Source organism: Mugil cephalus, chromosome 13, assembly GCF_022458985.1.
Source record: "Mugil cephalus isolate CIBA_MC_2020 chromosome 13, CIBA_Mcephalus_1.1, whole genome shotgun sequence".
In the NCBI taxonomy this organism is placed as follows: domain Eukaryota; kingdom Metazoa; phylum Chordata; class Actinopteri; order Mugiliformes; family Mugilidae; genus Mugil; species Mugil cephalus.
The window spans coordinates 5,031,407-5,051,027 of record NC_061782.1 but is presented as its reverse complement, the minus strand read 5'-3'; the positions used below and the strand labels follow the sequence as shown (position 1 = coordinate 5,051,027).

The following is a 19,621-nucleotide window of genomic DNA, read 5'->3' as shown; positions in this document are numbered from 1 at the left end:
ACAAGGACAAGACATGAGAAGAAGCTGAGAGATGGATGGAGGGGATGTCTCTCAAGCTTTACTGATCAGTTCTGTTCAGTTGGGAGGTGAAATCAGTTTTCTCTCTGCATCTAGATGCACACTTGGATACACAAACACACACACGCGTACGCACACACACGCAGCTCCTCCGTAGAAACACTTGACTGCTTTGACCCATTTAAGAGCTCTTTCTCCAGGCTCAGCCAATCGCGTCGCTCCCTGCGCCAGGAATCCCCATCGCCCCGGTAACCATGAGGTCATACGGGTAGAGCAAGGCAGCGTCGGTTGTTGTTTCCAAACCGTTGTTATGGATCGGCGGGGAGACGTTGAGTCAGAGAGGGAGTTCACAGGAACTGCTGCTGGAGGTTCTTCAGCTGTATAATTACGGCCGCGGTGTATTTATCTGTGGCTCCGCTCATAAGTTAAACATTTCGAACGCACCAGCGGATCAATGGAAAGGGGAGAAGGGCAGAGATTTTAGCTCCGCGCGGCGGTGAAATTATAGCTTCTAATGCTCCTGGGTTTGTCGGCTCACTGAGGTACCCATCAGCCATAACATTATGACCACTTTCCTGATGTTGAGTAGGTCTCCAAAACAGTTGTGACAAAGGCCTATCTAAGTGGAAATACAAATATTTAGGATGTTAACAATTACATCACTGCATGACTGAAACCATGCCGCACTATGCAAACATTCATTTATGTGTAGAAGAAAAAAACAGAAAAACTGTTGAGGTCCAAAGTTTAAAAAGCCTTTATCAACAAAGGCCTTTTAAACTTTGAGCCTCAGGAGTTCCTTAGTCACCTTCTTCTTAGTTTGCTACAGTTAATTAATGCATATTTACACACACACAGCATAAACATGATGACGTCAACACATACACCAATCAAGCATAACATTATGACTAATGCTGTGTAGGTCTCCCTTTGACTCCAAAACAGTTGTGACTCATCAGAGAATGGACATGGACCTTCTGAAGGTGTCCTGCGACGTCTAGCAACAGAATATTTTTAGTGGGGGTCTTTAGGTTCTATGGGTTGAAGGGAGGGGCCCCTGTGGATCATCCCACAGATACTTGATCAGTTTGGGATCTAGTGAATTTGATGGCCAGATCAACACTTTGTGCCGTTCTTCATGGTTTTTTTTTTTTGAGCTGTTCCTAAACCATTCTTGTGTGAGTGCATCCTGCAGCTGGGGGTGTCTGGTCTGGTCTAGGTGGCTGCTACACATCTAAGTAACATCCACATAAATGCCAGGTCCAAAAGTTTATAAGAGAACACATGAGAGAAAGCAACACCACGATTCAAACATCCGCACAGAGGACGATGTTAACTGTGGTTACAACACACTGTGGCGTTCAGTGTCTTGTCTTTTTGTGGTATATAGCAAACAGAGACGACTAGTCCAAGTGAGAGAAAAACACAAAAAGTTTGATAACGCTGGTGGTACTTCAGCAGTGTTTTAACCCTAACACCACCCCCCAGTATGCATTTAATACTGATCTGCAGCATCTACAGTCTCACGATGACCGGCTGAAGGCTGAAGCTCCAGAGTCAGAGAGACGAAGACATAGAGATAGACGGAGGGAGAATTCCTGTGCGTGCATGTGTGTACTTGTGTGTTACGGGGATGGGGTTGAGGGGGGCGGTGATGCCAACGTGTGCACGAGATCGTAATCTTGCACATGCATGTTTGCGTGCCCCACTTCATGCATGTGTGTGTGTGTGTGTGTGTGTGTGCATGCATGTGTGTGATTCCCGTTAGCCGCTGCCTCCCTGCACCACAGCAAACTGTCAGCTCGCTGTAGCATACCCAGTTTCTCCTTCCTCCTTTTCTCCCACATCCTCTGCTACCCCCGGCTTCTGCCTTTCTTTCTTTCTTTCTTTCTCACCTTCTCTTTCACTTCTCTCCTCTCTCCCCCACTTTTTTTTTTTTTTGTCTTTCAGTCTGCATTTCTCCCCTTTCTTTGAAATTTTAATCACCCAGTAAACAGGCGTGCATTTCAATGTGAAATGGGATTCTGGTGCAGATTGAGAGAGCTGAGGCAACAGAGGGAGAGAGGGGGGGGGGGGGAGGGAGGGCAGGGAGGGGTGATTGTGGTCTCGTAGTTTGTACTAAAGAGAATGATTAATCCCGGCCTTTGATTCTGCATTCATGTTGCAGCGGGAGTAAGTGTGTGTGCGGGCATGTGCATCTCCGCGAGCGTGTCTTAGTCCTGCACATGCACGCTTTACCGGCTTACTGTATGCTCCGCTACGTAAAAAAGAAAGCATGTCTGCACAGGCTCTAGTGTGTTAATCTGCTTTGTCGTGTGTGTGTGTGTGTGCATTTATACTTGAGTCTGTGCACTTGTGAATGCACGTACCTGTATGTGTTTGTGAGTGGAGTGTGCACACTCTGATCTGTGGGAGTGAAGAATGAGTAATACCGTATAGCCACTTTTTTTTTTTTTTTTCTCAGGGAACATTATTAGCTATTTTTGCATGGAGTTTACCATGGCGCTCTCAGCTCTTAGCCGGCCGCCCGCCGCCGAGAACTTTCTTCTTCTGCCATCCGTCCTCCGACACCGCGCTCCGCATCCTGCCCGTTCCCGCGAGGCTGGAAATGACAGCCTGTGTAATCAGATGTGTAGTTTGGGGTGTTGTAATCTTGATGAAATCTATCCTTTACTGGAGCTCTGGAGGACGAAAAAAAAAAAAAAAAAAATGACTGTGATGGAGTAATGAATAACAATCTGGTGTCTCTCCTTGGATGACTTCAGTTTGCCTGGTTTGAATGTACATGAAGGATTTAGTTGCTTTATTTTATTGAGTTAGTTTTCCTTTTCCTTCCTTTTCCTTGGCTCAAGCAGCACGATGTTACCTTTTTCTAGCAAGATTTTAATATGAAATTGCTGCAGGAAGTTCATTCAGAAATGAGTTGATTTTAATTACATTTTTTTTTATCTTTAACTCATGCCAGTATGAATCTGAAGTGTATTTAAATACAACAAGAATACATGTACATCGTAATCTGGAGCTCTGCGGTCACAGATTGAGATATTAGGACAGAGAGACGGAGATAGAAATAGAGTAAATGGAAGCATTTTCTCAATAACAAGCTCACTGAATATCATCCGCTTTAATGCTACTGTTGATAAGGATTAACACTGGCTATGCAGAAGCCTTCCAGAGGCTTTAAACTGCACGATGCTGCATTTTTCTGTCAACCTTTCAGTGAGATGTTTCTGCAGGAAGCGCAAGTCAAGTCCACTTTATTGTCATTTCTGACATGTGCAGCACAACACAGGATTGAAATGACCTTCCTCAAAGGCCTACGAAATATGTAAAATATAAAAATACATCCTGTATGTACAAAGTAGACTAAAAAGAGAAACGTGACATAGTGCACGACAATATACATAAAGTGGCTGATGCAACCCCGAGTTGAATAGTGCAGAAAATGGGTGAATATATTTATATGTCAGAGATTAAAAAATGTGACATATATTTAAACACAGTCCCTGTTTTATGTGGCGCTGTGGCTTAGCTGGTTAAAGTGCCTGTCTAGTAAACAGGAGATCCTGGGTTCAAATCCCAGCAGTGCCTCGCTCCTTGTTGTGTTTACCTGGATAATTGCCTCATGTTTTTTGGGGGGTGGATGGGGGGCCTGTGGGGTAAAGGTGAGAGAAGGAGCCTGGAAAGAACACGCTCACATCCCCCTTTCTGTCCATAGCCAAGTGTCTTGAACAACCACCTCACCCCCAAATTGCTCCCTTGGTAACCACCCAAGTTGCAGCCTAGTGCTCTGAGTGTGTGAACATAAATGGGTGTGTTGACATTTGAGAAAGAATCTCTCCACAGCTATTTTTAATTTATGTTAACAACCTAAACATATTAATTCACACTGCAGACAGTTAGATGTTTCCAATTGGGTCCTCGTCGACAAAGAGAAGAGTTTTTTAGTTTGTTTGTTTGTTTTTTTAATTAAAACTTTTCCTTCCTGCATGTTTTTTTCTAGTCTAGTTTAGTCTTATTCTATTGCAGCCACTTCAGTGCACGCATGCTCCAAATTTGAAAGCCTTCCAGAGGCTGAAAGGGAAACTTCCCTCCTTTTCTTGGTTTCCATTTAAAATGAAGAGCGTCTACTTGTGTCAGGTTCCCCAAAGAGTTTAAGGATGCATTTCGCCCCAGTGGCTCTTCATCAGGCCGACTGAAGGAAACTTTGGAAAATAAAAATCCATTTTCTAAAATATTTAAATTTCATTGAAACGACCAAGACATTCGCTTTATTTTGGAAACTGGCGGTTTTTCATTGCGACACATTTACAGGAAGCGATGGCTTTCATTGGTTATCACTTGAGAAAAATATTTCCAGTTAATAATAAATATTTTTAAACACACTTGTGAGCTACTTCAGTTTAAAGCATTTGAGATTTTCTCATTAACAAGGAGTTTTTTTTTTCCCTTGTCGAACATCCAAGTTACACAGAGAAAGTTATACACCCACACAGATACACCTTGTCACATTTCAGCACTTGGATGGGTTTACACCATCACATTGCTTCTAAGCACTTTGTCACACTGGTAATGGGAAGCCCAGACACACACACACGCACTAGTGGACTCCTACTGGCAGGCGTATCCTTAACACAGCATCCCTCGGCAGCACTTGTCATCTGCACGTCAGAAGATCCGACTCCCTTCCTCCCACACACATGCACTTTGTTTTTCTTTTCTCCTTTTCTTTAAAAAAAAAAATCCCTCCATTTTCTCTTTGCATCCACACACACACACACACACACACTCAAAGCCCACCCCTCACCTCCATCGTCCGTCGAGTCGGTAACGAGGCGCATTTCAACGAGAGTTTTATCCCCCGACACAATCTCGTCTCACTCCGTTATCGATCCTCAACCTCCCCGCTGTCACCTCATCCATCTCCCTCCCTCCCTTCGTCCCACTCCCCACACTATGACAGGAGAGCACAGAATAATTGGAGGAGCCTTCAGCAGCGGGGAGGCACTGGACAGCCAGGCAGGCAGGCAGGCAGGCAGGCAGGCAGGCATCAGACGCGGAGGACGCCATCGTCTCCCTGTCTCTTTCTCCCTCTTTCCTCACACTCATGGATGACTGATGCCCATGACAGACCGCATCCTTTGAGAGCCCCTTCTGGCAATTACTACACACGCACACACTCGCTCACATCAGAGACTCCCACATCACTTAACCAGTTGCCTTCGACTAAAAGGGCTGAGCGGAAACACTCCACGGCCTCTACTCATCAGCCTCTCCAACACACTGCAACAAACCAGGCGCGCACACACACAAACACAAACACACTTTTGCAGAAGAGCTTGTAGCTGATGACTATCTTTACCCTCTCTCCGTGTCTATCGATCCACGGGTGCATCAGTCTGCATGCGTCCGTGAGATGTTTGTGGATTCTGGGCACTTACCCAACTACTGCAGTGGCTTAAAATCATATTGCATGTTTTAAATAAATAAATAATGACTAAATGCTCTTATCAAATGGGCGAAAAGTCTGCATTTTTACATTGCATCCACAGAAAAGATTAAGATCGACAGGAGTGGAGGCTCCTGCTTAATCTCCCAGAGGTGGTGCAATAGTTATTAATCGAGAGGTGTCCTTCTTCTTCTCCTTTTTTTGTTTTCTGAGTCTATGTTAGCCAACCAGTCCAGTTTGTGATGCAGATGTAGACCCATGTACTTACAGGTCTGGACCTCTGGAAATACACCACGTTCTCCTTGGTTTTTCTTGAGTCATTGCGTTTCACAGGAATTTTCCTGATTGCTGGCTAACCAGATGCCTCAGCAGTCCTGAGATAATTCTTCAGGTTTTATGTGACACAAACTAGTCAGTGCAAGTCCTCCCGATCTGGACGGTTTGCAAACCAAAAACACGTAAAAACAGCACCAACTTGACACTGATTGGTATATATCCAGAGGTTCATTGACAGGTTCTCAGTCATCCAGGTCAGTTTACCCAAAACTCGTTAAATAAAATGGCAACTGGATTTGTAGAAGCTCTACAGAAAATCTACAAGTGCATTTTTTTTAAACACCTTTTGGACATACTTTGACAGTCTACAGCGGCAATAGTCACTCAGTGCGTTTACATGCACGTGAAAAAAAATATTATTGCCTTAATCGGACTATAACAGGAGAATTTAAGTGCATGTAAACACGTTACTCCGATTAAAATCGGAGTTCTCGTTGTCCGATTGAGACACACAGATAATGCGATTGGATAATAATCGGAGTTTTCATCGGATAATGCGTGTGCGCATGCTCCAAGAACGTCCAAGAAAGCCGATCACAGAAGAAGAAGAGAAACGGAGCCGTCTGAGGGATAGTGCGGATCTTACCAGAAGTAGCGCGAACATTACTTACAAGGTTAAAAAATGTACTATTATCCGTCTGCTTGTTGTTTGAAATGCCGGTAATCCGCACGAACGACTCTTGTTTATTATACCACGTAGTAGATCAACCGGAAATCGGGCCGTATTAACGTGGTGTTATCCCACTGAAAAGACACGTATCGCCACCTAGTGTGGAGGAGGAGAACAGTTATTCGATTTTCTTGCGCTGCATGTAAACTGGGACATTGACACTTAGCCAAACATTGATGTTGAATGTGGGTGGAAAAATCACTTTCTTTTCTCTCTTTGTTGCCGTATTATCCCCTCCAAAGATCAAGCCACCAAATGCAGATTGAAGATCTACAACATTTGCTCGTACTGGTATAAAACTGTGGATTCTGTTTTAACTGGTTTTAATTTAATGGTGATAAAACCTGACAAAGCAAGGTGGATTAATGGGTGTATGTGTGTGTTTCTTGGTCCAGTTTGCTGTTCACAAAGGTGAAGCTTGAGGAGACCCTGCTGGGCCCGGCTGCAGCCCTGCAGACCTGTGAGGAGATGCTGCAGCGCTGGCAGATCCGCTACGACGTCAGCCGCTCCAGGTGAGCGCCTGCACACGAGACAAATGATTTCAATAATTTCTCTGAATTGCCTTAATTGTTATTCTTAATTTGTTTAGAGTTTCCCTTTTCCAACTGTCTGCTTTCCAGAATAGCACGGATCTGCTTCTATTTTTAAACTTGTGCAGTTAGGGCCACGAGTGCCAGCGTCTGAGTCACTTTCAGTCAATATTTATGGAGACACAAGCTGCACTCACACAAACCCAACACAGATCGTGGTACAGTTAGCATCGGGTGGTAATTCACATTTTTAAGCTAATATGGGAAAAAAATGTAAAAAAAAAAATACTCCACTTAATTGCCAATTGTAAAATTGTCATCACTTTATCATGTTTGTTTAGTCAGGGACAGAGCATATCAATAAACAGTGATTAAACACACATGTGTTAGCATTAGCAGAGAGTCTAGTTTTCAGTCGCTAGTCCCTGGGACAGATGTTGCATCCAAGTAAAAATTCATTTTCACCTTCTCTGATAAAAATACAAATATTAAAGTTTCAAAATGTCCTGATTATGAACCAATCATTGACTTTTTTCTGATTAATTATTTAAAAAGCATTTTAAAAAATAACAATAATGTGGGGATGCGTGTCTTTTCGCTGTAGACACACACTAAGACTAAGAGGTTGCACCTCTGATGATGGCAATGACCATCGCTAATAAACTCCCTCTTTTAGCTAGTGTGGATAATACGATGGTGGATACCTTCAGCTTCATGAAGGTACTCAACTGAGCTGTGTTTTCACTTTGGAGGCTGTGTCATGCTTTAGTTTTCACTGGTGTACCTAATTAATTGGCACTGAGTGTACACGTTTCATGCCTCTCTTGTGTTTGTCGCAGTGAGACCGATGACAGCAGCAGCATACCGATGGCCGAGAGGGCGGAGGTCAGCCCCGGAGCCAGGAAGCCCTCCATCCACCTCACCCTGCCCGACTTCCAGGACGCCTCCACTGGTCTGCTGCCTTTCTGCTTCAGGCCGCTTAGGCCGCTGTGCATATTTAGAATGCAGCACGCCGAATTGATTATTTCAAATTAAACACGCGCTCCTTTTTCCTCTTCGGCGTTGGGTAAATACCAGTGAGAAAGGTGAATTTGCAGGTCGCCGTAAATCCCCCAGCATTTGACCTATTCTGGATTAAAACCCTGTTTGCCTGTCTGCCACCCAGTTTAAATATCAGTGATGTGACTCACCTCTACACCGGTGTTTCTAGCCGGATCAGGGATCTGTACACTTGCCATTCAGCCGCAGGAAATTTCTTAATATCCTGGATATTAAAGGAATGTTTGCAGTTTTAATTCTGTTATTATAAAGTTCTCCAGCATTGAGCTCCTTGCTGTTCTTTCTAAAAGTTCCAATAATTCTCAGCCCTTAATGTTTCCTGTCCCTTTCGCTTGGTTTAGGTTCACAAAGCCCCTCGTCTGTCGCAGTGTCTCGCCTGGAGGCGGCGCTGTCAGAGGTGTCGGACCTCAGCTCCACCCGCCGCCACGGACCCACCTACATCTGGACCACCCTCGAACGCATCTGGCTGCAGGCCGGTATGACGGCAGCACACACGACTTATTACATTCAACATTTCAAAAGTCTTGGGGTTGGGATCTCTTGGTAATTTTCCAAGAGATTTGAAATGCCTTTGGGGGGCAGCTGGAAGCTAGCAGTTTGGGAAGCGGGCCTGGGACTGTAGGGTCGCTTGTTTGGAATCACATTTGGACAGATGGGAGGAAATGTGCAAGGGGTGGGGTGAATTAACAGAGCTTTCCTTTCGTGCCCTTGGCTAAGACACCAAAGCTCCTGAGCTGCCCACTGAGCGTGTGCAAATAGATGCTTGACAAATTTCCATATATAGGATTTTCGTCTTCCTTGTGCAGCAACGTTTATGTTGTTTGATGTGCAGGTTCAGCTGGTTTGTCAGCAAACAAAAAAAAGACAATGACGAGACTGTGATGTCTTCCCAGTGTTAATCCTATTAGCATTAGCCAAATGGAAGCTTCCAAGTTCTGTAGGTTTGGTTTGACTAAAACTAGACTGATGCCATTCGTTTATCAGGAATTTAGCCACATTTTGATATGAAGATAGTGTTAAATTAAAACTCAAGAGACACCAAAGCTCTTGAATGAATATGTATGTCAGCACCAGATATATGAAAAAAATAAGATGTTTTTATTGTAATTATCGGATAAATAAAAAGAGAGAATAAAATGAACTTTAGCATATCTAAAAATAAAAACTAATACAACAATCAAACAAACATGCACAAAAAAACACAGGAAGCTACTAAAACGGAGGAGCCGTTGCGACCGTTTGTTCACCGTCTTGCTTGATGATACCAGGCGTTCAGTAATTATCCAAAAATCCCAAAATGTCAACTTAATGCTGCGGAAATGTCAAAGAACAGCCTGTGGTAAAACATAAATGCCTGTAAAGGAATTAATGGCAGATTCACATTACCACAGATGCTAAAAAAAAAACAAAGCTTCAAGAATGAAATGTTCCCACTCGGTTTGTACATGCTGCCCTGGTATCGCTTTAACGCAGTCATCCAGGTCACAGTATATCTGACTTTGTTCCATCCATTCATAGGAACATCTAGTGGTTTTACCCATCAGAAACTTGTACGACTGGGGCCTGTTAACGACTAGATCCTGGAGATCTTATGGACAATCCATCTCACCCACTGCACCAAACACTGGAGGGACAGAGGAGCTCATTCTCCAGCAAACTGATTCAGCTCCACTGCCATAGTCAATGCTACAGAACTTTTTTTATACCTTACTCTATCCAGCTGTATAACAACTTTTTGTAACAATTAAGCTACTGACCAATTAAAGTCTGTCTAAGTCACAATGGCACCATTCGTTGGAGAAAGAGGACAAACAGTCTTCGCCAATCAAAGGTTAGCATCTGGTTGCTAACGGACACTAGTCATGTGAGGTTCTGATGGGTAACGCCTTTAGATGGACCTACTTAGAGGAGTCCACGTCCAGTTGCCTTTCTCTTAACATTTCTGGAGTTCATTAGTGATGGTAACTAAGGCTGGGCGGTATGACCAATAATGTATATCATGTTATTTTTCAAAATTCTGCCAGTATTTCTACAGGCTGAGAGAAGAATTAATGCAGTAGATTGACTAAGGATGGACTATTTTACTGTGATGATGAGTAAATATTGTAGACACTAGTAGTAAAACAGGTTTGCATGGCTACGTGTTAGCGCTGCCTGCTGATATGGAAATTTGGAGACATTTACAGCTCGGAGTTCGAAGAAAAAAGAATTAAATGTTATCAAGATGAAATGAAGAAACAGGGACCATTCATATTCATATCTAAACATATTTAAGCTGCTATGTCTGTAATGTCAATAGCAGCGCGACCGGCTACCGTAATAATTGTAGTCTACGCGCAACACTTTTTTTCTTATTCATAAAAAGCTAAAGTGTATGGACACTTTCCGGGACAGCTTTAGCCGAGGGGACAGGTCCTCTAAGATGGGGACTGTCCCCAAAAATCGGGGATGTTTGGTCACCCAAAAAATACCAGTATTTGTTATGATATATATAATGGTGACATTCCCTTCTTTGTTATCATGATCAGAAAATCCAAACCAAACCTACACCGAGTTTCCCTGCAGATATTATTTTGGAAGCATCTCACAGTTTTACTGACCCGCTTACATGCTTGGCTGAATTTGCATCTCTGATAGGAGTGGGACATTGTTTACTTATTTATTCTCTCGGCACAACGCGAGCAGAGGCACCGGGATTCAGTGAGAATATTTACTTTCGCTCACATATATGAAAGGCTGGAGCCCCTGCAGCCATTTGCTGTGACCTCCGAGCCGCTCCAGTCTCACTGAATACTGCATGCTCCGAGCAGGAGAGTGCACTGTACCTGCAGACGTGTGGCCGCCGCTCTAATAAGGACAGGCTGTCAGCGATGCATACCGCTCCTACCTTCAGTCTTCAGTCCGCCCTTTGCAAGTTCACCAGAGTGCATGAGCAGGAAGTGACGGGAGAGGAACACAAGAGATAAAAACCCTCCTTCAGCTCAGCTCGAGTGTTTGAGGCATGAGAACGGGAGCGGGGAAAGGCAGCGGCGACGCGTCCGGCATTCCAGTACGAGAGGAGTTTGGGTGGAAGAGCCAAGGGGGTCACGTCCCCTATGACGTGATTTAAAGGTTATTTTCTGTGTCTGACCTTTGACCCCCTTTTGGTATTTCTCTGCTGAGAACTGTTACAGCAAAATGTGTGAGACAAAAGATCCCGATCCCTCTTTTTTTTTTTTTTTTTCCCCTTCCCAGCATTCCTTCTCTCGTCGGTCATTTCCTCTCACAATCTCACATCCTCATCGGCCATGGAGGAAAAAACACACACATAATATACATAAGCTTGGGATTAAAAGGAAAAAAAAAAGGATGCATTTACATGGCACACGTACAGACAAACTGTCTCTATGCGAGCGCTGACTGAATAGGCTTTTCTTTTTTTGGGAGAGCTCAGGTGGGAGCAGGAGGAGACGACATTGCGTAACCATTCACTTTTTTCCCCCAAAACCGAGTTATATGAAAAGGAGCCCTGAGGCTTTCATTTATTTATTTATTTATTTATTTATTTTATTCATCTCGCAGAGGTGCATCCACTCCGTAATTCCCATCTGTTCGTCTGTGAGACGCAGGTAAACAAACAAAACATCCGCTGCCGAACACACACACACATGGGTTCCTTTCGCGCTCAGGAGCAGACGGCGCTTTCGGTGTGTTTGCACAACCCGGTTCAACTCACTACTCACATTTCACTTATTTATTTTGCTTTTTACGGGCGACTGTTTTGTCCTTTCTCGATTCGGATTGCCTTTACATTTTTTTGATCCCTCCGTAGAGGATTTACTCGTTCTGTAACGCAGCGTCTGGAGCTGTAGCTTTTCTTTCTCAGGGTTTTTTTTTTTTCTTTTTCTGAGCGTTGACCCCAGCGTCCACTACCGAGAATGACTGACGGCTCCTCGCTCCGGCGTCCCGCCCAGGCATTGGTCTTCTCCGGCCTCTGGAGGGGAGGGGGGACCTCTGGTTAGCTCAGTGTTCAGGGAGCTTATTGGCGAAGGAAGTGCTTGTGGGCGTTAACTGTTGAGTGTGTGTGTGTGTGTGTGTGTGTTTGCGTCTGGGGTTTGTCCTCATCTTCCCAGCCACGGAGAAAGGAGGCAGGCGGCTTTAGTTTGCGATGGCCATATTTAGGCAAGAGTTTCACGACTTCCCAGGCACTACGGTGCTCCCTCTCCCTCTTTCACTGCCTTTGTGACTGGGTGAGTGAGGGTCCGTCACAGTTTACATTTCACCGTGATGCTGCACAAAGTTCATCCCTGTCATAGTTTCGTGTTACTAAAGAGATTCATTCTGCTCCTCTCCTCGTTTCTCTCTCTGATTATTTATCTTCCTCCGTCCTCCCATCATCTCCACCTCTTATCCCGGCTCTTCCCCTCTGTCTGCTCCTCCAGGGGAGCTGTTCATGGCGGATGGTCGGCTGAAGGAGGCCCAGTTCTGCATAGCCGAGGCCAGCGCGATCTTCCCCAACTCTCACTCGGTGCTGCTGCAGCGGGGCCACCTGGCCGAGCTCCGGGGCCAACTGGACGAAGCCAAGGGCCTGTACGACGAGGCGCTGGCCATCAATCCCACGGGAGAGCGCATACTGGTGCACATGGTGAGGCGGCGGCGGAGATTGAATTAGGACTTATATAACGCGCTGCTCTGCTGAGTGTCACACAACATGCATGGATACACTGATGCATTTTAAGTGCGTTGCCGGAGCCGAGCTAAATCTGAGCTGACGCGACGCGCGGGGCCAAACATTTGCATACATGTCCGCGTCCTGGCGTGCAGCCGAGCACACGCGTTCGTGTACACGTATCCCATGCTTTACTCGAGTTCACCGAGTTAAATTAAGTCACGCGTTACGCAAGAAGTTCGGAATTAAATGCGACTTGCTCAGTCATGTAGCGACTAACGCGGCCTGACTCACATACTGAAGGAATGAGGTTTTCCCTAAATCAATTAAATTGAATTACACAAAATGAAATTCAGCTTCATTTGATGTAAATAAACAACAGAGGCTGCACACATGCACTCACAGAGTCTATATCTACAAAGAAACACAGATATTTATGATATTAACATTCACAGTGCTGCAGGATTGAACCTTGCTACGCTATGCATATTTACACACACACACACATGGCATAACATTATGACCACCTTCCTAACATTGTGTAGGTCTCCCTTGTGCCTCTAAAACAGTTGTGACTCATCAAAGAATGGACATGGGCCTTCTGAGGACATGGACATGTGTCCTATAGGTTGAGAAGACGTTTTGATCAGTTTGGGATCAAGTGAATTTGGAGCTCAGGTCAACACCTTGTACTGTTCTTCATGTTTTTTGTTGTTTTTTTTAGTTGTTCCTAAAGCGTTTGTGTGTCTGTGATGTCTGCTGCCATCAAGCAGTGTCATTGCTATGGGGTGGGGGTCCCTGGTCTGGTTTAGGTGGGTGCTACATGTCTAAGTAACATCCACATGAATGAATGTCAGGTCCAAAAGTTTCCCAGCAGAACTGAATTGTCACAAGATGGTTTTAATATTACTTACTTCTACTATCAGTGGTCATAATGTTGTGACTGATCAGTGTACGCAGTGATGTTACACACTGATGTACACAGTCCCCTATTTTCATGGGCGTAAAACTGCTTTTGATGGACTAACCTTAACAAAACTTTCAATTTTAAATGCTGATTCAGAATCCTTCAGTTTGTGTCTTCAACCTACTCAGCCATTTATCGCAGAATATTCCACTTTTTTACCGTCAGAAACTCGTTGCGTTGCATTCACAGTATGTTTGTTGGGTCACTGGGTCCATCTGTCCTGTGTAGCAGCGTCTAATTTGTCTGAATCACTATACCCTTCAGAATTCATTCAGCTGCTTCTGTTTGCAGGCACTAAACATCTGGACATCCAGCTGAAGAAACAAAGCCAACATCTCGGCAAAATAGACACTTTTTAAATGCACGTTAGAGTTTAAGTTGTACTTTAATCTAAATATTCTTTGATGAGAATGTCATCAGTGCGTTACACGGTGCTGTAGTCACCAGAAATATGCAATCTAGTCTCACGCTGAGTGCGACTCAAACTCAACATATGCATGAAGACATTGGAAGAATGACAATGTCTTTGCTAACCTCAACATTTCCCGGCATTCTTAATCAATACACCAATCAATACCTCATTAGGCTGAATCAGATGAACACACAACCCCCCTCCTCCTTTTTTTCTTTTAAAGGTTATACTAAGGTTTAGTCACATTTCGCAAGTATATCATACGGTGATATTTTCAAATGAACTTCTATGACAAGTGAACGATACAAGCTGGCAGTAGAAATGGAAGCTACTTTGCTCTTTTTGTAAATTAACAAATGTCTGATACAGATAAATTTCACTGTATTAACTGTGGTTAAGAAGAAATTTTGAGACGGTGGCCTTGGTGGGTCTTCAGAATCAGAATGACTTTATTAATCCTAAGGAGCAATGTAGGCAGTTTATTATCACACAAGATAAAATGTTACAATCACTTGTGCCAAGATGTGAGGCAAAACACAGTTGGAAGCTGAAAACCAATGAGCAGGCTAGCAACCAGCTACCAGCTAGCAACCAACAAGAAGACACCAGCTAACTAGCCTAGCCAACAGCAGTATGTGGCACATCATTGGGGTTTTCAAGTAGTCACCTCCCTTCGCCGATGTTTCGTTAAGTTAGGCCCATGACACACACACACTTTCAACCACGAGAGATTAGCTTAGCACTTTTTACTGCTATTCACCAAAATACACAATTGTGTCAGTCGGGGGTCCAAACAATGAGAATATGTAAGAAGAGGTAGGCAATTATAACAAGAATACACACATACAAAACATAGAAAGTATAAACAAGTATAAGTAAACATGCGTAAACATAAGTTGTTGCTGCTCTATAGTAGCATAGAATATGGGGCATTGCCATATTGCGCATATTGCACATGGTGAGTTCATAGTCCAATAAATGTATAAGGAAATCTGTAGAAGAATATGCAGTGAACATGAGTTAGTGTAAATGTGGGTTATTGCACCAAAGGACTCAGAGCGTCTGACGCTCTAAGTCGCATAGTTGCATAGTTTGAAGGTCACAGGCAGGAATGATTTCCTGTGGCGCTCTGTAGTGAAACAGAAGAAGATGTTTCCTAATATCTGGAAAATCAAATTGCAGTTTTATTTATTTTATCATTCTCATCTTCTATAACCTCTTGTCCTCTAGAGGGTCGGGGGGGTGGGGGTGGGGGCTGGAGCCTATCCCACCCTGGACAGGTCTGCAGTTTATCTCAGGGCTAACACAGAGAGACAAACAACCATTCACACTCACACCTACAACCAGTTACAATAGAATCACCACTGAACCTAATGAGCATGTCTTTGGACGGTGGGAGGAAGCTGGAGAACCCACACAGACACAAAGAGAACATGCAAACTCCACCTGAGAGGCCCCAGACAGATCCAAATCCAGCATTTCTTTCTGTGAGGCGTCAGTTCTAACCACCACACCACTGAGGACTAATCCGACCTTTAAACGCGTGTTCCTCTTGTTGAGGATCATGTAGAACCACATGTCTGAACGTGTGCAGCTTCTCTGACTCCAGGGCTGTTCCACATACACGTTCCAGCTGCTCCATGAAGCTGCAGGTATTTTACAAACAGCTGGAAGCAAGAAACTAAACTTCACCTCCAGTAAACAACGTGTCAAAGAGGCAGTATCAGAAAGCTCGACACTATTTTAAGGAAAAATTTCAGGCATGACCAACGTTTCGACCCGGAAGACTTCTTCTTCCTGAAGAAGTGTGCGACTCCACTTTCTTTCCTCTTGTCATAACCTCACCAATGTTGGCGTGCGTTCTCCTTCTCCATTTTTAAAAAGGCACTATCACTCATTACCGCCGTGTCTCATTAATGCATTGATGCCCAAGGTTTTTTATTTATTTATTTTTTTCTCCAGACAGAAGAAATCAACCGTCTTGTCCTTATGCTCTGGATGTGCCGTCTCCAAGTAACATCTTGACTTTCAAAACTGTCAGAAGCAAATATTTTTAGACACACAACACACTGTGGTCTCTCCTCGTCACCCACCGTTGCACCGGTGAAACCGAGGGCGACATGTGCCTCGTTATTATTTTCTTTGCTTTAGAAGTTGTGTTTTTTGACCGTCTCACCAGCCTCTCCAAGCAAACCTCAGCCAGCCTTCTTCCCCCACTTGCGTAAATGTGACCTTCATCACAGTAAACTTTTATTTGATGAATATCTTAGAGCAGAACTTCACTTACATTAAAGCTGTTTTGTGATTCTGCAGAGGTTGCTATGCAAATTATAACGACTTATGGCTAGATCTACTAAATGTTTGCGTGTACAGACTCATTGCATGTGCAAATTAGCACATATGCAAATGCTTGTGAAGCATTATTGGTACTGAAATGTGGAAAATGCACCATGTTCAGACTTGTGCACGAAGAAAACACCTTTAACCTGTGTTCTGAGCGAGTGTATTTGATGCTTCCTCGTATTTGGCTTGAGATTTACTCAGGTAATGTTTAAGCTAACATGCTACTAGCTGCTAATGCGTGCTAGCGGTAGAAATGACGGCCGCCCACAATCGGGCTGTGTCCGAATAAGGACTGTGATAATTAGGCTCCTAATTATTGCATTATGTCTCGTCTGTTGTCTTCTGATGTGGACTAATTTGCCAAATGTCTGAAAATAGAACGAAACCAATTTTGGTCCGTAACCAACAAACGAGAAAAAAAAAAAAAAAAAAAATGAAAGCCCGAGCTCAAAGACTGATCTCTCTCCCAGATTTATTTCATTCCAGCAGATCTTCTCTCTCTTAGTCTCTCAGATGATCCAGTGGATTAACCACAGCTACTGTGACCTTTAAACTTTCTCTGTTGTCATGGAGAAGGAGCTGGAGAGGGATATTCCTCAAATCCGCAACCCCTTGCATCACCCGACACAGGCTCACACACACACACACACACACACACATAACACACGCACACATAACACGCACGCCTGCAACCGTGGTCTCCATAGTTACCAGAGATGTGCTGGTTGATATCGCTTTGGCTTAAGTACTAGCCATCTTGTGACCACATATGGCTAATGCTTTAGCTCCTACTGTGCACTTTTGGATGGTGTGTGTTTGTGTGCGCGTGTAGAAAGCACAGTCCCACTGGGGTAGCCAGAGGTACGCATCTCTTCCATATTTGGCCTGTGGGAGAACCAATCCCAGGGGCTGAAAAAAGTTGAAACAAAGCCAGCTGGCGGTGTCCTACCCTGGGTCTCTTACAGGACAGATGTGTTCTCTGAGTGTGTGACTGTGTGTGTGTGTGTGTTTAGGCGTGAGTGTGTGTTTGCCAGCCTTCCTCCGTGGATTTGACACACATGTGGACTATTTGTCCTTTTTTCTTTTTTCTTTTTGAGTAAACTGAACGTATCCACTCGGATTAAGACAAACTGATTGTGTCTGTCACGGACTGTGGATTGCACATCATACACGTTAATAGAGGAGTGCGGTAAATTGTTGCATTCTTGCATTGTGGGACAGTGCAGTGTGTGTGTGTGTCTGTGTGTGTGTGGGGGGGACATTATTTGGAGTGATGCCCATATTTGTGACTTGCATCCGGCTGCCAGAATGAAAACCTACAGTTCCTGCCACTCTGGGGCTCTGGCTTCTTGGATTTATTTTTATACTGTATCTGCTGTGGACACTTTGTGTGCCAGTGGCCCATTTATTCTGCTCTGCCTTAAGGGGAATACTGATGATATTCTTGGTTGATATTCTTGCACTCTTGAGCTATTATTCTGCAAAAGTACATACTGTACTTTTCCTTGAACGTCCTCAACATGCGTCGCCGTTTCGTCTTCTGAAAGATGGAAGACTCCGGTTACGACCTCACGCTCAAATTCCTCTTGTTGCCACGAGAGTCTTTTGACTTTTTCTCGTGGATGGACATGCAGTAGCGTCATGTGGCACTGACTAGTCTCAGTGTAATGTCTAGATATGCAGTGTACAGTACAAGCAGACAAATGCACAGCATGCAACAAAGGCAACAAAGGCAACTAATAAGCTACGTTCAGGAATGGCTCAGACGTTTACACATTTATTTTTTCATTTTTCATTAAATTTCATTTCATTTCATTTTTATACACTGATCAGGCATTACATTATGACCACCTTCCTAATCATGTTTGGGTTTGGGATCGAGTGAATTTAGAGGCCAGGTCAACACCTTCTGCTGCTCTTCATGTTTTTTTGAGTTGTTCCTCAATCGTTTTTTTGTGTGTTTGTGTGTGTCTGTGTCAGGTTGCATCCTGCTGCCATTAAGGAGTGTCATTGCTATGGGGTGGGGGTGTCTGATCTGGTCTAGGTGGGTGGTGCAAGTCTGAGTAACATCCACAAGGAATGAATGCCAGGTCCAAAAGTTTCCCAGCAGAACATTGAATTGTCACAAGATGATCGATTTTATTCACTTCTCCTGTCACTGGTCATAATATTGTGGCTGATCTGTCTGTAGCCTTGTCTAACCATATCTTCACATGCTAAGAGTTAGATGTGAAAGTCAATACAACTGACACATCTCTGTGTTTAAACCCGATCTGAAAATCCATTAGATTAGATTAGATTAGCATAAAGAAAAGCAGCAGCAGCCACGTCGTCCAAATTATACAACCAAGATTCTTGTAATTTCAAATCTGAATCCTCCTGCAGAAGCAGTAGAAGCAGCGGCCGTGCATTAGAGCTTTAAAGGACAGCATTGCAAAGCGTCTCTCAGGCCAGACCAGTGTGGAGCAAAGTCGTAATTCTCTCCACAGTAGCCGCGGTGGATGAGGAAAGGGAAACGTGAGTAAGGGAAACCCATAAACTCAGCAGCCCCTGCAGTGTGGTACGTTAAAAAAAAAAATAAAAAACACCGTCTTCCCTTTATTTACCGCACTGCACTTAACTCACACCACCGCTATGTTGTGTTAGCAAGTCCATATGGGGTTTGGGAATATATATGTGTGTGTGTGTGTGTGTGTGTGTGTGTGCACTGATCAGACAGTGACTCACACTCTGGCCAGCTGCTGGTTTCAGAGTATTTATGGATGGATGAAGGGTGTGTCAGGGAGGGGAGCCGGCACAGGACCACGGTATGCTGAGATATTACATATAGATAAGCACTCGTTTTCTGTATCACACTGTAAGCGAACACGCCTTTGCCCATCTGTGTTCGTAACCTCATTACGGCTACTGTTTGCTTGATGTGTGTGTGTCTGTGCGTGTGTGTTAGTGGCACGTGCACGTGTGCGTTCTGATGGCTGTGGCTGAAACTGAAACATGGCCCAGCCTCGCTTCCGGCGATGGTATGCGATGAATCTGACCCACTCCCAGCATCCTCCACATCTCATCCCTCCTGTTCTGTAGTGGATCCTTCTTCTCTGAGTCAGCCACACACACACACACACACACACACACATGCACACACAAACATGTGCACACATGCACACACACATGCACACACACTTTATTTGC

General features: G+C 44.2%; 1 protein-coding gene and 1 non-coding gene across 2 annotated transcripts in view; both read left to right on the top strand.

Annotated features, from left to right (window-relative positions):
* ttc7a (tetratricopeptide repeat domain 7A) overlaps positions 1-19,621 on the top strand; it is a 53,662-nt gene that overhangs the window by 22,950 nt on the left and 11,091 nt on the right. Inside the window, exons 17-20 of the mRNA XM_047603241.1 lie at positions 6,869-6,985; positions 7,843-7,955; positions 8,404-8,538; positions 12,484-12,686. Coding sequence (XP_047459197.1) covers positions 6,869-6,985; positions 7,843-7,955; positions 8,404-8,538; positions 12,484-12,686 — 568 coding nt within the window. The remainder of the gene's footprint in view (positions 1-6,868; positions 6,986-7,842; positions 7,956-8,403; positions 8,539-12,483; positions 12,687-19,621) is intronic.
* On the top strand, positions 3,536-3,609 carry trnat-agu. Its single transcript has one exon. It is a non-coding gene; the product is annotated as a tRNA-Thr (tRNA).